The 27,216-nt window shown below is 45.3% G+C and overlaps 1 protein-coding gene across 4 annotated transcripts in view; it reads right to left on the bottom strand.

Annotated features, from left to right (window-relative positions):
• Positions 1-27,216, bottom strand: part of LOC146831401 (opsin-5-like) — a 1,129,512-nt gene that overhangs the window by 497,995 nt on the left and 604,301 nt on the right. For all 4 annotated transcript variants that reach the window (XM_085605702.1, XM_085605701.1, XM_085605703.1 and 1 more), the window contains exon 4: positions 18,683-18,845. In XM_085605702.1, coding sequence (XP_085461828.1) covers positions 18,683-18,845 — 163 coding nt within the window. The remainder of the gene's footprint in view (positions 1-18,682; positions 18,846-27,216) is intronic.

Here is a 27,216-nt window from a genome sequence, read left to right as displayed (position 1 = left end):
TCCAGCGCTTGAAGGAGGACGTCGCGCGCTGGCGGCGCTTGCCGCTTTCGCCGCTCGGCCGGGCGGCATTGTTCAAGATGATGTCGTTGCCGCGCTTTCTGTACGCCCTCCAGAACTCGATGGACTTGGTCCCGGCGCGTTACTTCCGTGAGGTGGAGAGTTTGCAACGCCGCCTGTTCTGGGACGGGAGGCCGCGTATAGCCCTGGCAAAGTTGACGCTCCCGTGGTATGACGGAGGGATTGCCCTCCCGGATATTAAGCGGTATTACTGGGCCTCCCACTTAGCTGCAATTAATCACGGCCTCTACGGGCCCGCCTTAAACCCGGCATTTGAAATGGACAAGATGCTCCTGCCCGGTGGCGATTACAATCGAGCGCTCTACACTAGCGTGCCCGACTCCCGCCTGACGGGACCCACGCGTGTCATGGTGCGAGTATGGCACGCGGCCAATGCAGCTATGGGATGGAAGGACCGTTTGACCCGGGCGTCACCGTTGTATGCGTCTGAGAGGTTGGGCTCCCTATGGACCTCGAAGGGCTTCGATAGGTGGGACACGATAGGCATTAGTACAGTGGGGGACCTCTGGACGAGGGGAGGATTCAAAACTTTCGAGACACTGCAGGCGGAGTTTCAGCTGCAGGGCAGTGAATACTTTCGATACCTGCAGGTCCGTCACGCACTGGGCTCTGTCTTCCCAGACGTGGCCGCCATTCCGGAGTCCTCCCCACTGGAGGATAGAGTGCTAGATGGCCACGTTCCGGACAGCACGATCTCCCTCATCTACAAAAAGTTGATTAATGACCGCTCGGGCTTACTGACTGGGCTCCGCGAGGCTTGGGTTGCCGATGGGTTGGAGCTGGACGACGAGGACTGGATTTCCACGGTGGCCTCCCCGAAGGAGGTGGCCATCCCGGCTCGCCTTCGCTTCGTCCAGCTTAAGATACTTCACCGGGTGTACGTGACGGGGCCAGGGCTTCTGCGTATGGGCTATGCCGAGGATGGACTGTGTAAGCGTGGGTGCGGTGCATTGGCGACCTTTTTACATATTCTGTGGGAATGTCCGAGGGTGGAGCGATTCTGGCGTGGTGTGCATGAGGTCCTGCGAGCGGTTACGCATGTCGTGCTGGTGCCTGAAGCGAGGAGATGCTTGCTGAATGTGTGGGAACCGACCGACTACTCGGTTCCGCAGACGCGATGGGTGACGCTGGGTTATATGATTGCTAAACGTGACATCGCTCAACTGTGGGGATCCCAGAGGCCCCCGGCAGTGTCGGCCTGGAAAGAACACATGGATTGGTGCATGTTCCGAGAGAAGGTGGTGTATGTGGCGCGGGGTAAGCCTGGGGCGTGGCTGAAGGTGTGGGGCCCCTGGAACGCCTACCGCGGGGGTATTTGTGAGCCGCCGTTGTTGCCTCCCGCTTCACCAGCTCCGTCCCCCTAGATGACCCCCTCCCTCAATCCCGGGCACAGAGTTTTCCCAGTCCCAGACCTATTCCCCTTCCCCTCCTTCGATTTTAGTGTAGGGTTGGGGTCCCCCCATTTGAGGAGCGTATGTTGTCATTTTCGCTCTCGGGTTGCCTTGCGGGTGTGGTTTTATGTTGTTGTGTTGTATAAAACGAAACCGTATTGTGGGCTCAGAGTCATGTGGCCCACGTTGCTGATACCTCCTGTTTTAACGTCTCTGTAACGCCAAGTGCCTTATTGTATATATGTCATTTATTTCTGTCATTTTAGCGGCCGGCCGGAAGGTTGTAGGCCCGTACCTGTATATATTTGAGATTGCAATAAACGGTTTCAAAAAGAAAAAAAAAAAAAAAAAAAAAAGGCCTGTTGGACATGGTCAAGAGAACAGCAGTTCTCCGGGCAGCTAAGATACTGCATGCCAATATCCTGTTTCTACAAGAAACACATTTACTGGATAACAAAGTACCCTTCCTGACACGCTTTGTCTATATTTAATCACAAGGGGGAGGGAGGAAGAAGCAATAGCACTTCACTTTCCTTTTTGGTCTCTGGGCACTACTGTACCAGTGGTTTTCCCTTCAGGTGGAGGTCAGCATACCAAAATAACCCTATGATGATGCTGTCACGTTACGATTAGGTGGAGAACCAATATATACCGCCTTCCCACCTACGTACGTGTATGAGGGTTTTTGTAAAAGGTACCAACCGTTTTTGACCCTGGTAACACAGGTACAAGTGGTCCATTCCTTTTTTCTGATCTTGACGCTTTGTCTATACCCAAGGTTTTCACTCAGGACTCACAACAGATCCCAGGGGAGTCGCAATACTGATCAAAGGACACCTCCCCAGGTGGTGCATCAAACCTCGACCGACCAAAGAGGCAGGTACATTGCAGTCACCAATCATTTGTTCAGGGAAACCTTGGCATTTATGAATGTCTACGCCGAGCTCCCGCTCACCAGCTCCTTTCCAAAAGTAGTTACAAGAATCATTGGTACCCTCCTGGTGGGACCCTTTGTACTGGGTGGAGACTGGAATGGGGCAATAAATGACAACTTCAATAGACTCCGCAGCGGAGGAGGGATGATGCACATTTTCTCCTGACTTCAGCCCTTCTTGGAGGCCATGGAGTCATAAGACGTCTGGTGCCGGCTCCATCGGGGAGACAGGGAGTACACGTTCTACTCAGGGGCATATAATATATTCTCCCAATTGGATTACTTTTTCCTCTTGAAGTCAGAATAGCGCAAATTGTTAGATGAGTAGATCCTCCCCCGGGGGCTATCTGACCACTCCCTATTAACGCTTCATTTACCCTAAAGTCTTTCAGATGGTGCCGACCCCTGGTCACTTCAATACATGGCACTCACTTCACACTTGGGGGAAACACCTATTTGACTGAAAATCAGCACTCTGTGGGATTACCGGGCATGCTGTGGGAGGGTCCTAAACCAACACTTCGGGAAGAGATTATAAACTACCTGACCGGAAAAAAACGTAGGAAATGGCAAACTGACAGGGTCTTGGAAATGCAAATCCAAATGTCGGAGTCATGTTACGCCTGCACTCCCTATCCAGGACTACTTAGAGACAAACTAAACACTGAATCCCAGTTACAACACTGGCTCGTGTACAAGGCCAAGACAGTGCGGCTTACATCCCAACAACCCTGTCTCTATCAAGGCCAGCAGGCTATTACACTACCTTTGCTCTAACATCAAACACCACACCCTGATCCTCTAACTTATGTACTCCACAGGCTCAAACATTTCTGGAAACAGTGCTATAGTACAACAATTCACCCACTTCTACGCAAACTTATACGCTTCGTGCCATCACTTGTCAGACACACAAATTTTCTGTTTTGTATCTGACCTACTCCTCAGAACTTTATTGGTGACTGCAGCGACGGCCCGTATAGGGCGTGTTACCTGGGCGGTGACGTGGGGCAGAGGAGGGGTAGGATGGGGGGTTGCAAAATGCGGCATACGGCCGATTGCAGGTAAGTTACGAAAAAAATAAATAAAACGAATTTCGCTGCGCGCGCAGCATCGCCAAATGTGATGCAGCGCGCGCAACCAAATTTGTTTTCTTTATTTTTTTCGTAACTTACCTGCAATCGGCCGTATGCCGCATTTTGCAACCCCCCACCCTGCCCCTCCTCTGCCCCACATCACCGCCCCGGTAACACGCCCTATACGGGCCGTCACTGGGTGACTGATAGATAGATGCTGGACACAGACCTCACTCCCGAAGAACTAGCAATGGCCCTAAGCGACTTGCAATCAGAGAAAACATAGGGCCCCAATGGCTTCCAGAGCAAGCTTTTCAAATTATTTATGACCAAACTTGGCGAACCCCTAATTGCAGTCCTGAAAAGGTGGTTGGAATTGGGCAGTTTCTGCATGACTTCCACAGAGATAGTAGTGATTTCCAAGCCAGGGAAGCCCCCAGACCAATGCTTCTCCTACCTCCCAATCTACCTTAGTAGTACGAAAGCCAAGATCATAGCCAAAGCCCTAGCCAATGGCTTGCTTAAAGTCCTACTCTTCCTGGTTCATCGTGACCTCGGTGGTTTCATGCCCTTGTGCGCCACCAGACACAATATACAAAGGTTGCACAATGCACTCGCCCTTGCCAACAAATTAAACGGTAGTAATGTCAAGCAAGACGCACCTCAACAGAGCTGATGTGATCAGATTAGGTATTCAATAACACTTGTCATGTAATATTTCGAATACAACAGGAACAACCATATTATTACGGTGCCACTCGGGATAAGAATGCACCTTACTACCTGGGTGCTGGACTACACAGATCATGCGATGCATTCCCCGTGATAAACAAGATTATATACAAATATCCCGGCACTCAAATGTAACAGCTATTATTCATATTGGTATTTAACCAAAAAAACAAAAAAAAACAACCATAATGTATCATCAATATGTTACTGGCTACAAAGCAGATTGAGGTTCTCACAAAATATGTATAAAAAATAATTTAATTTGGAAAGACTTTTTGCAAAAGAACATCACAATTCTAAAGGAGACCAAGAGAAAATCGAAGTTCCCTAAGTACATATGCTTCTGGCGGACAGTTCATAAGGTAGAAATTTGTAATCTCAAGGTCTTGGTCCAAATGGGTAGCAGCCGCAACAGCCGACACGTGTTTCGTCACGTCTTGTGACTTCCTCAGGGCTTTTTCAAATATTTGGAATCTCTATATTCCGTTCAGACGTTTATATTTCCCAATGATATTTTAATCCTTTCCTTTCCAACAGAGCACTAAAATTTCAAAATGTGCGGCATTCGTTGTCCGCTTATTGTAGACATATTCCTTCTATTTCGTAAGAACTGTTTATATAAAGATTGTATCAGCTTGGCTTATATTAGGAAAATGTGTCTCCAGCGAGTATTCTATATTTAAGCACAGATTGAACGTTTTTCCAACGAGTATGTGGCCCAGAACACTAGCCTGTGTTATCTTAGAGATGTATTTGTTGTAATAGTCTTCATTTCATCTTCTAGGTGGTAGTTTTCATTGAGGTCTTTGGTTCCACCATAGTGAGTAAAAATTACGACCGGCTATGATAAGCCCGCGCAATATTATTTGAAATTCCAGAAGCGTGGGCCCCGCATACCATCCCTCGCTGACCAGCTTGCTGGCCCTACAGTAATGCAGCTGTTGTACACAGAAAAAGCATTCGACTTGGTGGGTTGGAAATAGCTATTTGCATTACTCCAACAGTTTCACTTTGGGCCCAAGTTCATAACATATGCAAAACTCATTTGCACTGATCTTACCACCCATGTCTGAGTGGGAACTGCAGTCTCCGAACCCTTGTCTAGCAGGGGTGGCATGCATCAGGGATGTCCGCGGTCCCTGCTGCTCTTTGCGCTAGCCATAGAGCCTCTTGCTGAGTGGCTCCGTATTGATGTGCAGGGGTTTAAATGGGAGCACTATGCACAGATGATGCCCTAATCTTCTTTTTTTGTGTCTCAATTCTTTATTGAAAAGATAAAGGTAAATAAATTCATAAAGGTGTAGCACATCATAATAGGACCCAAAACAACGCAACGGCTTTACATACATAGTGTAATATAAAGAAAAAAAAAACTTGTGAGTAAGAGAGGAAAGGGAAGAAGGTGGGAGAAATGAGATAAAAGACAAGGTATCAATGAAAGAAAAGGAGAATATTGGAAATTATATGCTAGGAAATCGAACTCAGGTTAGTAATAATCAAGAAAAGAAGTTAGACAAGATAAATTATGGGGCAGGCAAATATCATTTAGAACTGATAAAATATATTAAATCCATGGTATGAATTATGATATATATACATGGGTGATGGGAAATAATAAAGGATAATATAATAATAAAATAAAATAAACGAATAGATTAATACATCAGTAGATAAATGGATAAGTGGGTAAATAAATAGATAGGTAATTAAATAGATAGATATTTGGGAAAATAAAGAAATAAGCTATTTAATTGAATGAAAAAATGGAAAAGTGGATAGATAAAGAAATTAGAAGAAAGGAAAAACAAGAGAGAAACCACCTGACCGGAAAAATAAGGTAGGGATGGGCCAGAAGAAAAAAGAGGATAGAAGGAAAGAACAGACAAGTCAGTAAGAGAAAACATTTAAGGATCTCGGAGAAAAGGAGTCCATACTTGATAAAATATTACTTCTTGGTCTGGTAATTTATATATTATATGTTCATGTGAAGCTGTCTGGATCATCGCGGCCATCCAGTCGGACGGAGGATTAGGTGATTGCCACAATCTTAGAATACAAATGTTAGCTGTAGAAAGAGCAGTATGGAAGAGTCGGCGCTGAGGATGTGTGATGTCATAAGAACTTTCAAGATCGTGCAGTAAGATAGTGGGGGAGGTAAGAGGGAGTTTGAGAAGAATAGTTTCTTTTAATGTATCTCCTACTTGTGTCCAGAAATGCTGTAGAGAAGTGCACTTGCAGAGTAAATGGAGGAGATCACAATGAACTCCAGAACATTTCCAACATTTAGAGTGCGTTATTGATCCTGCTCGGTGCAATTTTGATGGTGTTCAGTCCTAGTCATGCAGTGTTTTAAAAAGGCAAAATTTCAAGCACACTTCACGAGTGCCCTTGTCCAGTGCTTCCAAAATATCCGGCCATACATTTTCGTCTATTGAAATATGTAAGCGTTCTTGCCATTTCACGTGAAGAGCTTTAAGAAGTGGTTGTGAGTATAGATGGTTAGTTAGAGCATGATATAATCCAGACATCACTCCTTTGTGTTTACCACAGGTATGAACATAGTCCAATATCGGCGATGGTTCTGATGTCCAAGGTGGAGGTCCAAGACATCTCCTCAGACAGTGCAGTAGTTGTAGATGTCGTGAAGTCTGGTGTAAAAGAAGGTCAAATTCTTCACAAAGAAGATCAAAGGATATCAGTTCACCGTTTATTATGATCTGATCTAATATCTGGATTCCTTTCGAACTCCAGTCAGTCCAATGAAGCTCATGACCACTAATACAAATACGTTCATTACCCCGTAGTGGAGCTTTAGAATGTAAACGATGGGCAACTCTTAAAAGACAATGCGCTCTTTGCCATGCTTGTTATGTAGCATGAACCACAGGATGCGGAGGGGAGATTTGAGGTTTATGAATACTGTATAAGAAATTGAGACCATCGTCGCATTGAATATTAAGCGTTCTGTTGTAACCCATTGTGGAGTATCAGTTACACCTGGAAGTAGATAAGCCAATTGTGAGTAACCCATTGTGGAGTATCAGTTCACCTGGAAGTAGATAAGCCAATTGTGAGCGATGTAAGGCCAAGGAATAATGTTCTAATGATGGTAAACCTAAGCCACCATGAGAACGAAGTGCTAGTAGTTTAGCAGCTGCTAGGCGAAGACGCATAGTTCCCCAGACAAATGACCGAATACGGGAATCTATACGGCGAAGTAAATTCAAAGGAATTACAACTGGAAGCATACCTAGTGTATAAGTAAAGCGGGGTAGAGTTACCATACTCACTGCCTGAACCCTCCCCCACATAGAGAAGCCCAAAAGTGACCATTTGGCAAAATCAGTTTCCATTTGTGCAATAAGATGTGAAAGATTATCCAAAACCATTCTCTCAAGTCCGCTATTAATCAAAATTCCTAAATATTTTAATTGGGATGATTTCCAGCAAAAGAGGTATCCATCGATTGAAGCTTTTGTGGTACCAGAGGAGAGTGGAAGAGCTTCACTTTTGTCCTAATTCACCTTATAGCCAGAAATTATTGAGAATTCATTGATGATATCAAGTAAAGTTGGTAGGGAGTGGGAGAGATCTTTTAGTGTAATAAGGATATCATCAGCATATAAATATAGCTTTGACACTCCTCCTACTATGGGTATACCTTGAATCTGCAATGATTGGTGAATGAGTGTGGCAAGGGATTGCATCGCTAATAAGAATAAAAATGGAGATAGTGGGCAACCTTGACGGGTACTTCTTCGAATTGGAAAGGAATAAGAAAGAAAACCTCCACAATTGACCTGTGCTATGGGGTTATCATATAGTAAACGAACCATAGAGATAAATTGATTCCCTAGGCCAAAGCGTTTCATGGTAGCAAAAAGATAAGTCCAGTCAATGCGGTCAAATGCTTTTCCTGCTTCCAAAGAAAGAGCAATCGTTCCCTCTGTCAATTTTTTCGCAGATCAAAAGTATGAGCTAAGGATCGGAGATGCTTTCTAAAGGAACGACCTGGGACAAAGCCAACCTGTGAATGGTGTATTAGAGAGGGAATAACTTTACGTAATCGTGATGCCAAAATACTTGCAAATATTTTAACATCACAGGTAAGCAAGGATATGGGGCGGTAGCAACCACATATGAGCAGATCCTTACCGGGCTTGGGTATGACTGCAATCAATGCTTTATTAGAAATAGAACCAAGAGAAGATGTCTGAATAGTTTAATGAAGAGCAAAATGTAGAGTATTAATTGTTTCTTCCCCTGACCATTTATAATATTTTGCAGGAAACCCATCTTCACCTGGGGATTTATGATAAGGTAGTTTAGAGATAGCTGTAGCCACTACATCCTTAGTAATGTCACCCCCGATTATATCTCTACCCTCATCTGTGAGACATGGAAGATCAATTTTCGCAAGATATGCGGCTATTTGATCTTGAGTTGCTGGGTTCTCAGAAGTATAAGGGGTTTTATAAAAGGATGCAAAAGTATTTACAATACCTTGTGGTTTGGTGATAATCTCGCCAGAGTCTGTTAGTAATGCAGATATAGCCATAGAAGCTTCACTTTGTTGTAGCTGTGCTGCGAGCAAATGGCCAGCTTTCTCCCCTTTCTCATAATGTCTACCTTTTAAACGTTGAAGAGCATACTCTGCTTTTGAAGTGTAAAGATTATTAATTGCCATTTTAGCTACCTCTAGACTTTTGCGATTGGTCACTATAGGAAGAGAAGTATATAGATGAGTAAGCGAAACAATTTGGACTTCAAGTTCAGTACGACGTAAAGATGCTGATTTTGGCTACAGCTGCATCTCTCATTAGTTGGCCATGAATAGTTGCTTTTGCAGCCGCCCAAATGGTTCTGCAAGAGGTAACTGATGATTTGTTATTGATTATATATTCAGAAAAGTTAGAATGTAATTGATTTTGCCCCTGAGGTGAACAGTATTTTTGAATATTCATACGCCATGATTTTCAACCTGGAGATGCTAAACCTACTTCCAGAGCAAGAAGAACTGGGGAATGATCAGAAACAGCTGCTTCTAGAATCGTGGATTCGTTAGTGAGTACAACAACTGAATGGGAAATAAAAAAGTAGTCTATTCTAGATGGTGCGCCATGGGCAGAGGAGAGAAAGGTATACTCTTGGTCTGAGGGATGACGAAGGTGCCAGTGATCTACTAGACCATTGCCCGAAGTTATATCACTCAGTAGGGCTCGGTCACCAACATTACATCTGTCTAAGGGGCCTGTTCTATCTAAAACCGCGTCACGGGCAAGATTCGAGTCACCAACAATGATATAACTGGATGCTCCAATCTCAACGAGTAGACGGTTCAAATTAAGAAAATAGGAGCATTTAGCACCAGTTGGTGCGTATGCTGAAACAATACAGAAGGTCATGACTGAAATTTTAAACTTAGCAAAGACATATCTGGCTTCTGGATCAATCCAGATTTTGACAGTTGTTACAGGTAGAGATTTGTGTAAAAGGATGACCACACCACATTTCCGTGGTTGGTTCTTATCAGAAGATGATCGTGTTGTTAATCTGCAATGAATAACTTTACCTACCCAGTCTCGCTGTAATTTAGATGTTTCCAAAGCATCTAAACAGGTCTCCTGTTAAAGCTCAATATCAGTTTTTTTCCCTTTAAGAAAAGAGAGTACTTTTTTGCATTTTATAAAGTGCGTAAGGCCGTTAACATTCCACGATATTATGCGTAATGGTCGAGAAAAAGAGGATGTGCTCAATGTTATAGGCGCAGTGAAGGTATAAAGATGCCAATATTAGGAGTAAGGAGTTGTAAGTTGTGGAGGTGATGAGAATAAAGAAAGAAATAAGATATGAAGATAAAATCTAAACAGGTTATGCTAATATGCAATAGGAAAGGGGTTGAGAAAGAGCAGGAAAGAAGAAAAGAGGGGAAAAAACGGGAAAACTAAGGAAAAGAATAGATTCCAGGCAAGGAGAAATTTGAAGGATAGATAATGTTCTAAAGAATAATAAATAAAAAAAAGTGAAAAAATTATGAAAGAGTTGGCTAAATGATATATAGAAAAATAAGCAATAGTAAGAAAGATGGAGTGGAAAAATAATGGAAAGGGTAAAAGATATTCTGTGCAAGTGTAGCACAGCACAAATGGGACGGAAATGTTTACTGTGGGTCTAAGCTTTCGGGCTGATTGCGCCGGATAGGAAATACATGAGTACAATAATCGTAACAATATTCAAACACTACTATAAAGTTAGAGTTGAAGGAAGGAGAAAACTAACATCGTAAGAGCATAATGATAAAAGGGAATTGACATAGTCATCAGAACCGGTGCGTGATCAGACAATGTCTTTGGTAAGTGTTTGACCCCAATAATCCATTTAGTTTTGTTTTTTGTGATTAGCCAATAATCCAGTTGTGACCATGACTTATTTATGTAGGAGTGGTACGTGCCTTCTCTGATTCCAGGGTGCCTCATCCGTCAGATATCAATGAGACCAAAGTCCCTCATGCACCCACAATGACCTCTGTCGCCCTTTTATGTGCCCCTCCGCTGCAGACAACCGATCCTCATCCTGTACCAATGAAGCATTAAAATCCATGCCACAAATAATTGCAGGAGGCGGTAGTTTGTGTAACTTGACACATATTGTTGCGAAAAATGCAGGGTCGTCTACGTTAGGCCCATAGACATTGACAATGGTCACCATTGTGCCACATAATTTCCCTTGCACTATTATATACCGTCCCTGCTCATCCACATCAGAATGTATGAGTACAAAGGGCACATTCTTTTTTATGAGAATCATCACGCCCCTTGCATACAAGGAGTAGGAGGATGCTAGCTTCACCCCAGCCAATCTTTCTGCCACTTTGTTCTCTGTTCGGTTGATAAGGTGTGTTTCCTGTAGGAGTGCCACCCGTATACCTTGCCGGTCTAACCAGGACGGCACCTGACGCGCTTTCTTTGGGTTGTTGAGGCCCCGAACATTCCATGTTTCAGGATATCACATTCTTAGTGTTTACCGCCTGTGTCTCCCATTGCCATTCACTCTGATATGCGAATGCGTGTTATGCAGCTGTCTCTGTGATCGCAGCAACCCTTGTAACATGCACACCATGCTTTTGTCCAAATATAGATCCCCAAATACTCCACCCTCCCACCTTTGCATCCCAATCATGCCAGCAAATCCTTCTTGGAACAAGCCATAACAGAAAAACAATAAAGCATCCATTATACTATATGGTCACCAGTATTGTGGTTCAAGTAAATGTTTAACAGTTGGGGTTTTCCCCTCTAGGGGGTTGCCAGTGGCCCACTCACCCCCTTGGTGTTAGGGTGGGTTTGGGCTGCTTCATGTGCCGCTGCAGCTTCGCATATTGGAGTCCACCCTTTATGCCTCAGTTTATCAGTCATTGTCCATGCCCGTTTATATAGATGCCATTCCCAGCCTCTATCAGAAGGCATTCTATGTCCTCAACATAATAGCATACTGGGCAATACACATTGTCACCCTCTGGCCTATCAGTAACACAGTGGATTCATAAGAACCATATACTCCTTGACAGTTTCTAAGTCGACTCCCACCTACAATCCCTCGCTGATTACCAAGCGCTTGTCATGGCTTTGCAGCAAGCCGAAACAGTTCAATCTTCATTGTCCGTAACATCGCCTGAGCGCCTCACTACCTCTTGTTGTTCCAGTTGCTTGACAAATGTCAATGCTTCTTTGGGTGACAAAAATATCCTGGTTTTGCCCTTGTGTTGGATTCTGAGATTCACAGGATACAACATGGCGTACTACATTTTCAGAGTTTGCATTTTCTTCTTGACCTGTTGGAACTCCCGTCTTGCCTGCTGCACAGCCGCCGTGAAGTCCGGATACAGAGCAACCTCGATCCCTTGATATGTCATGGTATCCTTCTTTCTGACTAGTCTAAGCACTGTATCTTGAGCTCGATAATTCAACAAGCGAGCAATTATGGGCCTACGCAGAGCGCCCGGTATTGGTTTGGGGACCAAGGATCTGTGTGCCCACTCTACAATGAGCATTGGTGAGAAGTGTTCCGCGCCTAGCATATCTTTCAACATGGCCTCCATATATAGCTGCATTCTGCCTGTTTTGGTGGACTCAGGCAATCCTGTAATGCGGAGATTATTACACCGCAACATAGCTTCAAGGTCCTCATTCTTGGCCTGTATCACAGCTAAGAGCGTCTCCATTTGTGAACACGATGTACTGACCGTGCCCAACGTAACCTCTGCCGTGGATATACGTTGCTCCACTTCTGTAAGGCGAGACCCATGTTTATACAGTTGTGCCGCCATGTTATCCAGTCTGAGATTAAGGCTGTCTATCTTATTATCAATAGGTTGTAAACTCTGCAGCATCTCCAGGAGGGTGCTTTTTATCATGCTGGTGCCCCCCACCTCTGACTCTTGTTCATTCTCCAATGCTGCTTGAGTTTGGGATTTAGTAAGGCGTTTGGATTCAAAGGTAAGCTTGGACTGTTGCTTGTACGATTTACCCATGTTGCTTCTTTGTAGTCTGTGCCCAGGAGTTCCTGCGCCAGCACACTCACTGCTCAATCCTCCTCCACTTGGCACAGCAGTTGACTCTGTTGTAATGGCCACTCGCAGATGCCGCCCAGCATGAGCTCTTCCACCGGTACCACTAATTCGCTGCCCGCTCTGCTGAGCAGCTGCACTGGGGTTTGCAGTGCTTCTGGACTGCCAGTCTAGTTTTACAGGCTGTGTAGTAGTAGTGCATCCCGCAAGCACCTGGTAATTTTGGCAGTTCCTATATTAGAATGCTCTTTGGGGGATCACCATATCCAGGTATTCCAGCCATGTCAGTGCCCTCCCAGCAATGTTAATGACTCTCTGTATCAGACGCACAGGAGTTAGCTCATCACCACTACACGCCTGCTTCATCCTACTCGCCACTCTCTCAAAGTAGGCCACTCTCTTGTCTGTTTATGCCTAATTCGCTCTGTCAGCCTACTGCACCACTATTTATATTGTCCAAGTGAGTATCTTGTGTACCTTTATCCCTTCACTTGCAGCACTTTGCATTTCACTGCGGGATTGGTCAGTTCACTCGGCCCAGCGTACCCCCTCTTGACAGGCCGGGTGCTGGGCTGCCTCTCCACTGCGATGTCTTTGCACCGCTCCTCATGGCTCCATGTCGCCTGCCAGCCTCAGTCTGCTCTGTAATGATCCTATATGGTGCTATGCCTCTGTCGATGCAGCCGCTGTCCCTTGGCTCCCCAGACCTCATGCACCACAGCTTCTGACTGGCAGGGCTGGCTCTGTCTAGGCAGCCACACCTGGGATCGGCCCACCCAGTCTCACGTATCGCAGCAGTCCGTCGCGGATCGGCACCGCTTTCCCCATGCTCACCTTGAGTAGTCGGGCCCCTCTGTCTCTCGGCTCCGGTCCACCGCAGCACCAGACAGCAGCCCCAGCAGTCGTTTATCCGCTCCATAGATGTCACCGCACTCGACGTCTCAATAGCGGCACAGGGGAGACGCCATTTTTCAAAGGCCTTGCACCAGCTTGCATCCTGAGGCAGCTTGCTTAACCCCCGACTCGCTGTCCGTCAATTAGTTCTTTGGGGCATCTTTGCTCTGTCCCTGTCTGTTTTCATTCTCAATGGCAGCGCTACTGTAGGATTTTTAAACGGATTGCGGCCCGACTGGCCGAGCAGCACTAAGGTGCTGCCATTTTGTTTTGGGCTCTCTAGCGCCTCTCCCCTGGTGGGCTCACCATGATTTGATTTTTTTCACCTTTCATGTGTATGGTGATGATGACGGTAGGAGACTTGGATGTAGGTCTAAACTAGTGTATTGAGTAAGACAGAAATTGTTTATTTGGGTCTCACAAGCACAAGTTTAAAATCGAAACTCAGATAGGGAATTATTAGGACCCTGCATAAAGATACTGGGAGTGGATATTGTTATTACTGAGGAATTCATAACCATTAAGCCAGGACAAGGGAGGATAAATGTTGGAGTTACCTCATGGTGAACGTAGAGTGAACAATATGATTGTGACAAATGTGTTGCTATATAAGGTGATGCAACGTTCATTGAGATATTTTCATATTCTAATTACTTTAGTGGTAGTCCTTGCTTGTTCCTGGAGTTAAGTAGTAAGCCAGGAGTCCGGGGAGAAATTAAACCTGAGGAAGCCCTCCTGTGAACTACATGCAAGGCCCACCCTGATCCAGGTAGACCTGCAGAAAAAATCGGAGTGGACGCCGGACGGCTTTCTAAAATGATGCAGCCAGTGCAGGGTGAAGATGGCAGGAGGGTGAGTGGGCCCCAAAAGACCAGGAGCCCTCGACCCCCACACTGCATGGGAAATGGGACTCTGTGTTACACACCTTTCAGGAGTATTACAAGAGTATATCCTAACAATTTGTGAATTGGACCCAATATCTTTTCATCATTGGGCGATATAGAAATATCCATTTCAAAATTGTTAAAAGGATTAGGAAGGTATATTTGTAGAGGCTTCACTCTTCAATGGTGATGGACATACATCCCTGGCCTAAATATACATTAAATTACACTGCAGTAGCCACTGCTCTGAAAGTGCCCTTGCTTCACTAGGCCACAGAGTGAAGTATTTGATCATTTAAGCTTTGTATTTCAGATAACACCCTGTTTTTTTCAGGGCAATTGAAGTTAGAGAGATTATTTCTAAGTAGGACTGGACAACAGCCCTAAAAATGAACAACTTCCCATGCATTTTCTTTTTTTAAGCACTTACCAATACTTGTCCCTATGGAGGATTTGCTTAAGATACTGCTTGTCCTGTGCTTTGTTTTGTGTGATTCATTACTTTTTATACAGCACACTCGCCATGGTCCTGTAACATAGCACATAAAGAGAGGAAACTGTGCTCACAAGAGAATCTGGTCAGCCACTAGCCATCTGTTTACTTCACTGAGGAAATCAAAAGGAGGTATACTTTATGGAGCCAAGATAGATCTGAAACGTGCATATAACTTCCGGCTGAGGTGCTATCAGTGGAGCCAGAAGATAATGATGCCGGGACTTACTGATCGGCCAATGACTTCAGGGCTCCTTGTCCCACACGGATCCGCGAATTCTAGAAAAAGCTGCTAAATGCACAGGAAGGAACTGGCACCGCTTTTATAACACAGCAAAACAAAATTAATATAAAAAGTGCTCCTGAGCAATATATCAGTCATTAAAGTGACAAAGAATCGTTTTTACTCTGACTTTATCTTAGCCGCAGAGAATAAGCATAGTACGTGTCTAAAAACATTAATGATTTATTCCCCACGTACATTGTGCATGGCGTGATTTACGGCAAAGCACAACCGTTTTTAATTACAGGTTTGATCAGATATTGTCCATCCACAGCCATTCGCTCTGTCAGTCAGATAATCAGTTCCACCAATGGATTTTGCAGACCCGGCCTGGGAGGTCATGCTTCCTCGGTCGCTGTACCTTTACTGTGGAACTTATTACCTCCTAACTTAAAGGCAATCATTGGTCATTTACTTATCTGGGAAAAACTTACAAATCTGCTCTTTTATGCAACACCTGTCATAAATACTTCTTTTGTTCGAAACTGCTCTGAACTAAGAGACTTTCTGGGTGTAAGAGTGTTTAATTAGGTCTGAATTCATTATCGTCATCATCCTTTTGAACTCTTTGGAAAAAAGCAGATTTGTAGTTGAGGTAAAACTCAAATACGATACAACTTCTTTCCCAGGCGATTTCACAGCTGCTACATTTAAGTGGACAGTTACAAATAGTATCTCTAATGTAGATGATTTCAGTTCACTTTGGTTATATTTTGAGGGATTTTCAAAGTCCCTCAAAACAAATGCTGAACACTGGCACAAAAAAATACTGAAACAGGAATACAAAGATGTGCTTTTTATACTCGCTTTACCAGAAGACTCAAGCTTTACCACACTGAGGAAGCCTAAGAAGCTTGGGGGCAGATTTACAAGCCCCTTGCGCCACTTTTGCGTCACTTTTAACATGGAAAAAGTTACGCAAAAGTGGCGCAAGGAGCTTGTAAATCTGCCCCTTGGTTTGTCTGTGTTCCTTTCTGGAGGGGACTTGACCTGACTGTTCTGGCCAGACTGTGCCTATTGCAACAGGACTAATGCTGGTTTGCCTGTGGTTGGTCCCTGTCTAGAGCAGTACAGTGAGTGAAAAACGATGGACTGGAATGTAGCTGCGAGCTATTGACAGTGGCTGAGATTAATTCAAGCATTCCTAACACCAACGTGACGCATCTCGGGAGATGCGTCACGTTGTAAAGCCCTGCGCCACATTAAACCCGCGTCACATTTAATGTATGCAGGGTGGGCGTTACGTTGGAAAAAGCCTCGGAAAAGTGATGCAGTGAAATCTACAAGAATTCATGCGGTCACTTTTCCGACGCTGGTGCGTCAAATCCTTACGCCTGCTTCAAGCAGTACGCCTGCGTCAAGCAGGCGTAAGGCGTGACACACCATGTTAGGGATAGGGCAGGTTGGAACAGTGCTGGAGTTGCGTCGCGTTTGCGACACAACTTCATCACTGCGCCAACCTCACGCCGGCAGATGCATCACGCATCTGCTGTTCCTTGCGCCACGATGCTCCGCATTGTAAATGCGGCGCATCTGCGGTGGCGCAAGGACAAACTTGCATGATGCATCTTCCCAGGCGCATCCCTGCTGATTTGCAGGGATGCGTCAGGGAACGTAAATCTGCCCCCTTATGCTTAAAGCCGACAGATTGCTTTCGACGCTATTCGTAAATGTCTGGAAAAGAGTTTTATGAACGAGACCTCCGTTTAAACGATGTCTGTTATATATGAAATATTCAGCAAACGTGATTAAAAAACACAAGTGATATCAGTATGTAAGGGGCAGTAACTCCCAACAGGTAGTAGATGGAATTACATCAGAGTCAGCGCTACACTTCACAAACAGCTTGTGATGTGCAGGAGTTCCTATGGCAGTAGTCACCCCATCCATCATCATGAACGGGTGGTTATTGGCACCCAATCTAAATGATGTATTCCCAATGCATAGGTTCATTATGTTCATCATCACCAAATTGATTGAGCTATGCATTGCCAAAGACCATCGTGTTCACTGTATTCAAGGAGCAATTGGAGGTCTTGTGCAATTGTACCACCTACAACCTCAGGAAAGGGTTACCGAGCCATATTGGCATTACAGACTGCCCTCCTTCCAGAAGAGATAAGAAGTGGGGAGTGGTGTGTCACCATCAGTCTGTTACACATAATGATATGTTAATCTGTAACCCACATTTCTGCTTGCTGTGCATAACACTTTTTTTTTGTTTCACGCCTCACAGTCACTGTGTGCTCATTTAGGAATGCTATTCTTTGTTAGATTACAGTTTCAAGGAGATAATGTTGCAATTAACTTGTTTGGGCAGTGATTTCAGCATCTGCATGGGATGGAAAACTGAGAAGGTGAATTATCCTTTGTGATCTATCGTGAAGGTCGCAATGAGGAAGGAAGTTGTCATTGAATTATCTGTGAAAAGGAGGTGATACCAAGTACAGCAGGAGCGCTCTTTTCTATAGAATGTATCTCTTCAATTTACTTTCATGTTTTAACTGTATGAAACTTGTTAGTTAGTTAATTAATGCACTAGCTCTTGTCCACATTTGCAGGAGGAAATCTTGACCCTCCATCTGAGACCAATGCTCCTTATTTTCCTGCTCATAGAGTTACTCTTGCCAGCAAGCACACTCCTTCTCATTCCAATTTGAACCTTCATTTGGTTCTTCTTTCAATGCTATATTTGCTGACACCTGCTGCTTCTGAAATTCCCAGAACAGCCCACAACCGTAGCCTAGCATTAGAGAGTTTCCTTTATGGAAACAAGCCGTCATTTTGATTTGCATATGTCACCGTTCATAACACAATATTCACATTACTAAATTGAGTTACTTGGATTACATTCATGTATGGTGAAGTTTGAAAAATATTTAATTGATTTGATTGAAGAGTGTAACTTTACTAATTTGTTAATAAACCTTTACGGTTTGCAATCTTATTCCTCTCTGTCATTACTGTGGGACAAAATCTGTTTCAGTGTCAATGCAATGTTAATTAATTTGCATATTCAGCCCTGATTCGAGAAAAAGTTCAAGTCCTAGTGGACAATAGCGGAGTTCTGAGTTTGCACCAAGTTAGGGTGGTGCAAACACCCTCCTTATCCTCCCCACTCTCCGGGGAAGGTGTGCTAAAACCCTATTTAGGCTAGTTTGGGGACAGAGGCATTACTTTTTGAAATCCATCTCCTCCTGAACATTATTACCAACTCGATAATAGAAATATTGCCCGCCTTGCTTATCAATAAATGTAATGGTAACGTTACAATAGGTATAACATACATTCACAATTATGTACACATTGCAGGGCGTAAATATAGTGCATTTGTCTGTAGGAAGGACATACCTGTGCGCAAAACTGGATGTAATGGCAAGAGGAAATAATGTGAAGGTCATGCAAAGGTCACTGATGGCGAGGTTGATGATGAAATATTCTGCTGGCTTCAGCAAATGCTTTTTCTTGTAGGAAACATAGAGGAGAATGCTGTTCCCAAATAAAGAGCAGATCCCTGTAAGGAAAAAATATCATGTATTACTCTAGTCCATTCTGTGCACGTGGGTTGATTCTGCTATTATTTACTTATTTAGATGTTTACTTTAAAGGTATTTTATAAGGGTGAGGTCCAGAGCGCAGCACAGTGCCTCATGGAGAACATTTATTGCAACAGAAGCATACTACCATATTAGAGAAAAGAAGACACATTGGCATGGGAGGTAGGAATCTGGAACTGTGGCAGAAATAGAGTGATTGTTGTACATTTGTTTTTTACATATTGCACAGTACGCATTCTTATTAAGCATATTGCACATTGCACATGTGACAAAGAGTGTTAAAGAGTTTCCCATTCACACATAATTATACTTTAATTATGTAAATTGCATAAAGTAGCCATAAGATACTAAAAAACAAGTTTGGATTTTCAATACTGGTGAGCAATCCGTTGCTACATCACATGCTTCAGTCTGAAGACACTTTATTCAAAACTGTGCAAGGCTATGAATTTTGTGGAGTTAAATCATTAAAAAGTAGGTTTAGATGACAGAAAAAACAGCAAAACATGCTCTTTGAGAGAGACTGTTCCCACCAAAAATGATTTGTTGGAAAAAGACTTTAGCCCCATGTGAGGTGGGTCACAGTGCACAAACATTGCAACTCAAAGTGCTAAAGTTCTACACCCAGTCAATTTTGTGAGTAGGATTGAAACTTAGCCCGCCCCCATAAGTTTTGAACTTTGACCAATTGAGGTTGAATCACCGCTTTTGTGCCATTCATACTTAGGGCCTCATTACAATGTTGGGCGGAAACGTTCCGCCCGACTCCTTGTCAGATTCGGGAACTGACCGACTCACGGACGACGCTTCCACGCGACCGATTACGATGTCTCTAAACACCTTTCAGAAGGACTCCCATTAACTTCTATGGGAGACTGTGTTCCGACCGACAACACAGGCTCCTATGGAGAAAATGGGTGTCTGCAGAAAACCTTGCACCCTGTCGTGGGCACCCCATGGTGCCTGCAACACAGTGCATGGTTTGAAAGGTGGAGTCCCTTGGGTACCCCCACGGCCCCCAACTGGAGACCTCAGGATGAAGGGGGGCCTGCTAGGGGCTCCCAAATTCAGTTTACGACAGTCTTTTCGCATCAGACAGACCGACTCGGAAAGGCTGTTAGAATCTGACATTGTAATCGCTCGTCCAGAAACGCTGTCTGTAGAGCTGTACGAATCGGCACCGACCGAGGATGGTTTCCCTTCCAACTGCGAGCATCATAATTGGTCGGTCAGAATTTTTTCCGACCAAGTCGGGTGGATGGGTTCCGCACGGTCTTGGAGAATCCAACTGTCGGTAGGAGGCTTTCTGCCCGATATCGTAATGAGGCCCTAAATTGTAAATGGATAGCCTTATCATGTAATAAAACCATTCAGCTAACAATGATGAAATACTGTCTGTGGCTGATTCAAGTGAATTTTAAATGTAAACTCAAGTATTTCCATTGCATATTTAGTAATTGATAGATTCAGCCTATGCGGAATACGGGTTGCTTGCTGTGTCTAGATGTCAGGCTTTTTCCCGATCCTTGAAGTTGTTGGGACCACTCTGTAATACTGAAGATTAAATTGCTTATGTTCCCAACAATCCAAACAATTCGATTTAGAAGGTTGCGGTTTTATATGACATTGTAACAGACTTAGCGCCACATCCACAAAACAGATTCAGGCCCTACTTACTAAGGGCCCTATTGAGACCTTGGCAGTCTTACAGCCGTCCTGCTGTGGCATCGGTCCCTAGTACTCAGCTGCGTTGATGGTCTTTCGTACAGCAAATTTAGATGCATGCAGGCTGCCCTGTATCAACAGAGTGCATCCCGTCGCAGTCGTTGCACATCCCCTCCGACGCAGTGGACTCCAATGCTGGTGAATACTACTCTATCGTCGTCAGGGCAGTGGGGACATGCTGAACCTTTTTTGATTTCACAGTTGTGCTGGCGGTCTACTAGCGATGGTTCTCAGTTGGAGTGAGTCCATCCCAGTATGCGCTCAACACTGCACCATCACTGTGGCCATTGGATGGATGCTAGTAGAATACCCCTAATGTCCATTGGCCAAATGGAAACACTTGCATACCACACTATAAAACACACAACATTTCAGACCATGATCATTCGCCATTCCAGCTCTGCCACAACTTTTGTCACCAGAGGCTTTGCCAGTCAAGTATTTTTTTATTTTTGTTGTTTTTCATTCTCCTTGTCTACTGTCCCTTTATCCCCTTTCATTTAGTACCTTAGGGTCAATTATTAAATGTAATCTTATAATTTGCACAATGCCAGGCCCCAAAAATCCATGTTTTACTGAGGGGGAATTGTCAATCATGGTGGATGAAATCCTAAGAGTAGAGCAACAATTGTTTGGAGCCCAAGTCAAAAATGCACCCCTATCCCAGAAAAAGCATGTGTGGTCCAGAATTGCCGGCATAGTGAATGCTCTAGAAAACAACCTGCACACACAGGAGGAAATTAGAAAGAGGTGGAACGACCTGAGGGGATGAGGGTGAGGCAAGTTTTCAGGGCTGGGGGTGAGGCACGTTTTCAGGGCTGGGGGGTCAGGGGTAGTTTTCAGGGCTGGGGGGTCAGAGTAGTTTTTAGGGCTGGAGGAGTGTTGGGTAGTTTTTTTAATTAGGGGTTATGATATTAAGGCTCAGGGCAGGGGGAAATGGGTAGTCAGGTTAGTTTTTAGGGCTTAGGGGAGGGCCGGCAGTGTTTAGGGCTGGGTCAGGGCTGGGCAGGTTCATGTTAAAGGACAGGATTAAGGAACAGGGTTTTAGGCATCAGGGCAGGGGGGGGGGCACTGCCTAAGGGTTGGGAGGGGGTATGGGTATTTGTATACCTCAGGGTTGGGGGGAGTCTGTACCTTAGGGCGGTGGGGAGGGTGGTGGTGAACATAGCCACACATTCAAAAAACAACACATGACACTTTACGATGTGTTGAAATCTGTGAGAAAAGAGAGAACGTGCAACATTGCATAGCTATATTCCTTTGAGAAACAGGAACAGGGCATCATGGTAGTTGTAATAATTTCAAAGCAAAGACATCTTCCCAACATTTGTAAAACGTTGTATGATGCAACCAAGAATTCCCCAACCGTGCATGCCGAAAGAATGCGGTCTGAAAAGCGACCGCGTCTTAACCAGGCATTCCTTTATCACGCATACCTTTACCACACATTTATCGTAGTAAAGGCATGTATGGCAAAGGGGCATGCTGACTAAAGATCATACCCTTGCCCTGTAAACTGTCCAATTTCTCCCTGCTTATAAAAATTAAACCCACACCCCATAAACCACCCTGATCCAGGCCCTCCTGCCCTGAGCCCTAAACTATCCCTTACATCCCTAAACTACACTGACCCTGCCCTGTAAACTGTCCCTTCTCCCCTGAGCCCTAAGAATTAAGCCAATGCCCCAAAAATTACCCTGACCCAAGTCCCCCGCCCTGAGCCCTAAACACCATCCCCTACATCCCAAAACTACCCTGACCCTGGTCCCTGCCCTGTAACCTGTCCCTTTTCCACCTGCCCTGAGCCCTAAAAATTATACCCATGAACCAACAACCACCACGACCCCAGCCCCCTTGAGCCCTAAAAAACTGTTCCCTACCTCCGTGAATTACCCCGTGGCCAGTCACCCATCGTCCTGAGGCCTAAAACTGTCCCCTGCTCTGAGCCCTAAAAACTAGCCCTTACATCCCTAAACCACCCGACTCTGCCCCCTTCTCTGTACACTGTCCCATCTCCCCCTGTCCTGAGCCCTAAAAATTAAGCCCACACCACAAAAAACTACCCTGAACCCAGCCCCCCTACCCTGAGCCCTAAAAACTATCCCCTACATCCCTAAAATCCCTGCCCCTGTAAACTGTCCGTTTCCCCGCATTAGCCCTAAAAACTGTCCCCCACCATAAAAACTACCCCGAGCCTCTCCTGAGTCCTAAAACTTACCCCACCTATTAAAACTGCCCCCTCCACCCACAAAGCCCCAGCCCTACTTACCTCTCTGAGTCCTCTCCCGATTCCCAATAGTCCTTCTTCTTCCTGTCTTCCCCTTCCTGTGCCTCCGCTCGGCAACATGCATGGTTTAGGCAAGCATGGTAAGGCTCACGGGGAAACAGCACTCTTGGCTCAAGCCACGTTGTTAAGGCCCTTTTCCTACTTACACTCATGAAAAAAAGTTGCCAATGACATCTAGATGTAAGCCAACTCCTTCCTCTTCACCACTATCATCTTCATTTGGCATTTCAGGATCCTCACCTGGAGGTCATGGTCTCCATCCTCTGTGATGTAAGGGATGTTCCATAGCAGGGCAATGTTGTGAAGCATGCAGCAGGCCAAGGTGATTTGGCACACCTTAGTTGGTTTAGTAGTGGAGGGTTCCACCAGTTTTGACCAGACAACAAAACCTGGCCTTTAGGAGCCAGAAAGCCCACTTCACTGGCCGTTGTGTCCTTCCATGGGTCTCATTGAAGTGGACTTCTCCGGGCATTGTTGGATTCCTCAGGGTTGCTGACAACTATGGTGGGTTGGAATAAGCTGAGTCTCCTAGATGGGAGACAAAAAAGGGCCAAAACATTGTCATACAATTCCAGATTATCCAACTAGAAATACCCCAAACAATGTTATGAAAGATTGTACTGACCAACAAGCTAGGCTTTCCCAAGTCCAAATTGAGACATTTGCAGGGGTATGGGGCTGTTCCATAGTACAAATGAATCATGGGCTGAGCGGGGGAAATTGGCACAGATGCTTGTGATGTACAAATCCAGTAAGCAGACAACTTGCACGTTGATCGAATGGAAGTTCTTTCGCTTCTGGTAGACCTGTTCTCTGGCATGTGGTGGCACTAAGGCAATATGTGTGCCATCAATTGCTCCAACCACATGTGTCAGGCGACCCAAACCGTAGAAGTCACCTTTCACATTGGCTAAATCCTGCTGATGTGGAAACTGGATAAAGCTGTTGATGTGTCTCATCGTCGAAGATAGAACTTGTAGCACACCACTGAAAGTTGGTTGTGACATACCGCCAGATACTGACACAGTGTACTGGAGGTATTTGTGGCAAAAATAATTAGGTACTGACATGAGTTTGACAACTGGTGTAATAGATGTGGGATTTATGTTGTGAGGTTAAAAATCTGGCTCCAGGTGATGACATAAATTCAGAATAGTTTGCCTATTCAACCTGAACTTCTTGATGATATCCCTTTCTTCCATGGTGCCAAAGTCTGCAAATGGGTGGTACACCGGAGGCTGTTGTCTCCTCTCTCTCCCAGGGTTCATATGTCTGCATACATGTGAACATTCTATACATCATCCACAACAACATATTTGATGAGTAACACAAAATTCATGTATTATGAAAAATGTACATGGTTTAATACATATTTGTAAGAAACATTTGCTTCTTGTCCATCACAAATTACATTTATGGCCTTCATATAAATCATAAAAATAAATGTGTAAAAAATCCACTTTTGGGGCCATATGTAGGAAGCCTAATACCGGTCGGTAACGGCAGATTTTCGGTAAATATCCCGTTACCGACCGGTATTTAGGCTTTTGGTATGTAGGGGGCACATTTCAGGATTCGGTAATTTACCGAATCGGTAAAATTACCGAATCGGTAATTTTACCGATTCGGTAAATACCGAATCCTGAAATGATATGTAGGTAACACTCAAATGAGTGATGTCTAGGAAAAAGAATTCGGTATTTAGCACCAAATATACAGCCTCATGCATCAAGCCAAAATCCAGTCGGTAAAATACCGAATCGCAAAAACTGCCCGTTACCGATTAAAAAATACCCACTTCAAATGCATGAACCCAAAACGTGAGCAAATAACGAATCGCTAAAATAAATCCGCCAAAATACTGAATCGCTAATAACCAAAATGCAAAATTACCGAATCGCTAAATACCGCTTTAGCAGTTACCGAAATCACTATTAGCTCCCGGAAAGTGCCAATAGCAAATAACGATTCGCACCCCAATGCAACAACAGTCGCTAATAACGAAAATCCTAAAAATCGCTATTTTGCAAGAGCTAAATAAGGGGAATCAAAACCTGGAGGTAAAGTTAAAAAAAAAAAAAGCAAATGCAAAAAAACAATTTCAACATGTGCAAATGATTGAGGCAATCACAAAACCCTTAAATGTGGCCCAGGAGACCCTGTTGGCTCCCACAAAATGGCTGCTCTCTACGTGCTTGCAAGGAGGATGCGTATCAATGCAGAAGGACAGCGCAGGAGAAGGGTCCAGGAGCGAGTTTTCAGACTGCGCATAACCTTGCTCGGGCAGAATGAGGACGAGGTGTACGAGAAGTATCGCCTCAATCGTGCAATGATCATGCGCCTGATTTCAGACCTGGAACCATTACTGCAGCACCAGACACACCGGACCAATGCAATCCCTGCGCACGTTCAGGTCCTATGCAGCCTGCACCTACTGGCCTCAGGGAGTTTCCAGGGGGTAATTGCGGTGGCCGGAGGGGTATCGCAAAGCGCACTGTCACGCTTCTTCAAGAAATTCCTCGATGCCATGCTGACAATGCTACACACCCACATCAGCTTCCCCACAACCCCACAGCAGTTGGACCGCACCAAACAGGCATTCTACCAGGTGGCACAATTCCCACATGTGATTGGATGCATCGACTGCACGCATATCCCCATATGTCCACCCGCAGCAAATGAGTACATTTTCCGGAACCGCAAGTCATACCACTCAATCAACGTGCAGGTTGTGTGCGATGCCAATAACATCATAACGGACCTAGTGGTACAATTCCCAGGGAGCACACACGACTCCTACATCTTCCGCCACAGTGGAATGCACAGGCGACTAATCAACGGAGAATTTGGAGAGGGACTCCTGCTAGGTACATAAAAATACGCTTCCCCACACCAACACCACACATGTATGTACATCACCAATGCTAAGTCTATGCTTCTATCTTCTAGGTGACAGTGCTTACGCCCTGCGTGAATACATACTCACCCCATACATCAATCCAGCAACCCCGCAGGAACATCGCTACAATGCTGCACACATCAGCACTAGGAATGTCATAGAGAGGACATTTGGGATTCTGAAGAGTCGCTTCAGAATCCTACACAAGACTGGCGGCGCCTTGCTATACAAACCTGAAACATGCTGCCGGATAATTGCTGTATGTGCAATGCTGCACAACATTGCGACCAGAAGAGGGATACCCATAGAGGTGGACAGGGATGACGACCACCGGGATGACCAACCACCCGCCCAACAACGACAGGCACACTTCCCTAACACAGCAGAGGGCCATAGGAGGCGGACATACATCATGCAAAATCATTTTTGAAACATGTGAGAATGAGACATTACAAGTTAGTTTGGGGTGCAACTGTTTAATGCACAGTAGCACTGATGTTTGTGCAACAAAACTAGCTATGTAAATCATGCTCCAATTGCATTAAATAAAATAAAAGGTGCCTTAAAGTCACGCCTGTGCACACTCAGTAAGTGGATGTCCATGGTTGCCCCACCATGGTCCTGTATGCATGTCCAACTGTCTAGTGGCGCTTCCCACGTACCCCAAGCCTCCGCTCAGGTGTCTCCAAAGCCTCACCACGGCCTGTCCCCGTGGATGCCCGCGAACTGCGGCGCCTGGTGCTGCCCTCTGCCACAGACACACTGCTCACACTCGAGGCAGCCTCACTAGCGTCATCCCCCCCCAAAGCTGCAGCACTGCATGTGCTGCTCTGGATGTGTTCCACAGCAGTGGTCAACTGCCCCAGTGCCTTTGCCACATCCCCGCAGAAGTGCCCAAGGTCGACCTGCAAGGACACAGTGCGGCGTGCCAACACTGCGGTACTGTTGCTGTGGCGCGTGATAGCCTTAGTAGCGGCAGCGTAACGCAACAATTGCTGTCGGTGCCACCTCTTCTGGCACTCATGGCCCTCCCTCATGGCACTGGTGAGCTCCTGTACATCTTCCCTGAGGTGAGCATTGCCCTCTGCCACCACAGTGCTCATGTCCCTGACCGCCGTGCCCATGGCCGTTACTGCGGCAGTCATGGCTCGCATTTCACGAACAAGGTGCACGATGTTGGTGCTGATGGTTGCCATGTGGCGGCTCTGCACGCGCTGGACAGACAGCATCCTCTCCTCAATGCCAGGAGTGTGTTGGAGATCAAGGTTGCCTGAGGAGACCGAACGTTGGCGAGACCTGCGCCGCTGTGTTAGCCTGGCGCGGACAGGTGGTGCATCAGGTGGTGTGATGGCGCGCTGACCGTGTCCCGTTTGTGTGGTGGGTGTTTCCATCACCGCCAAGGGCGCAACCTGGGACC

This window comes from Triturus cristatus, chromosome 5_1 (genome assembly GCF_964204655.1).
Source record: "Triturus cristatus chromosome 5_1, aTriCri1.1, whole genome shotgun sequence".
Classification (NCBI taxonomy): Eukaryota; Metazoa; Chordata; class Amphibia; order Caudata; family Salamandridae; genus Triturus; species Triturus cristatus.
The sequence above is the reverse complement of the archived record's forward strand: the minus strand, read 5'-3'. Positions and strand labels throughout refer to the sequence as shown.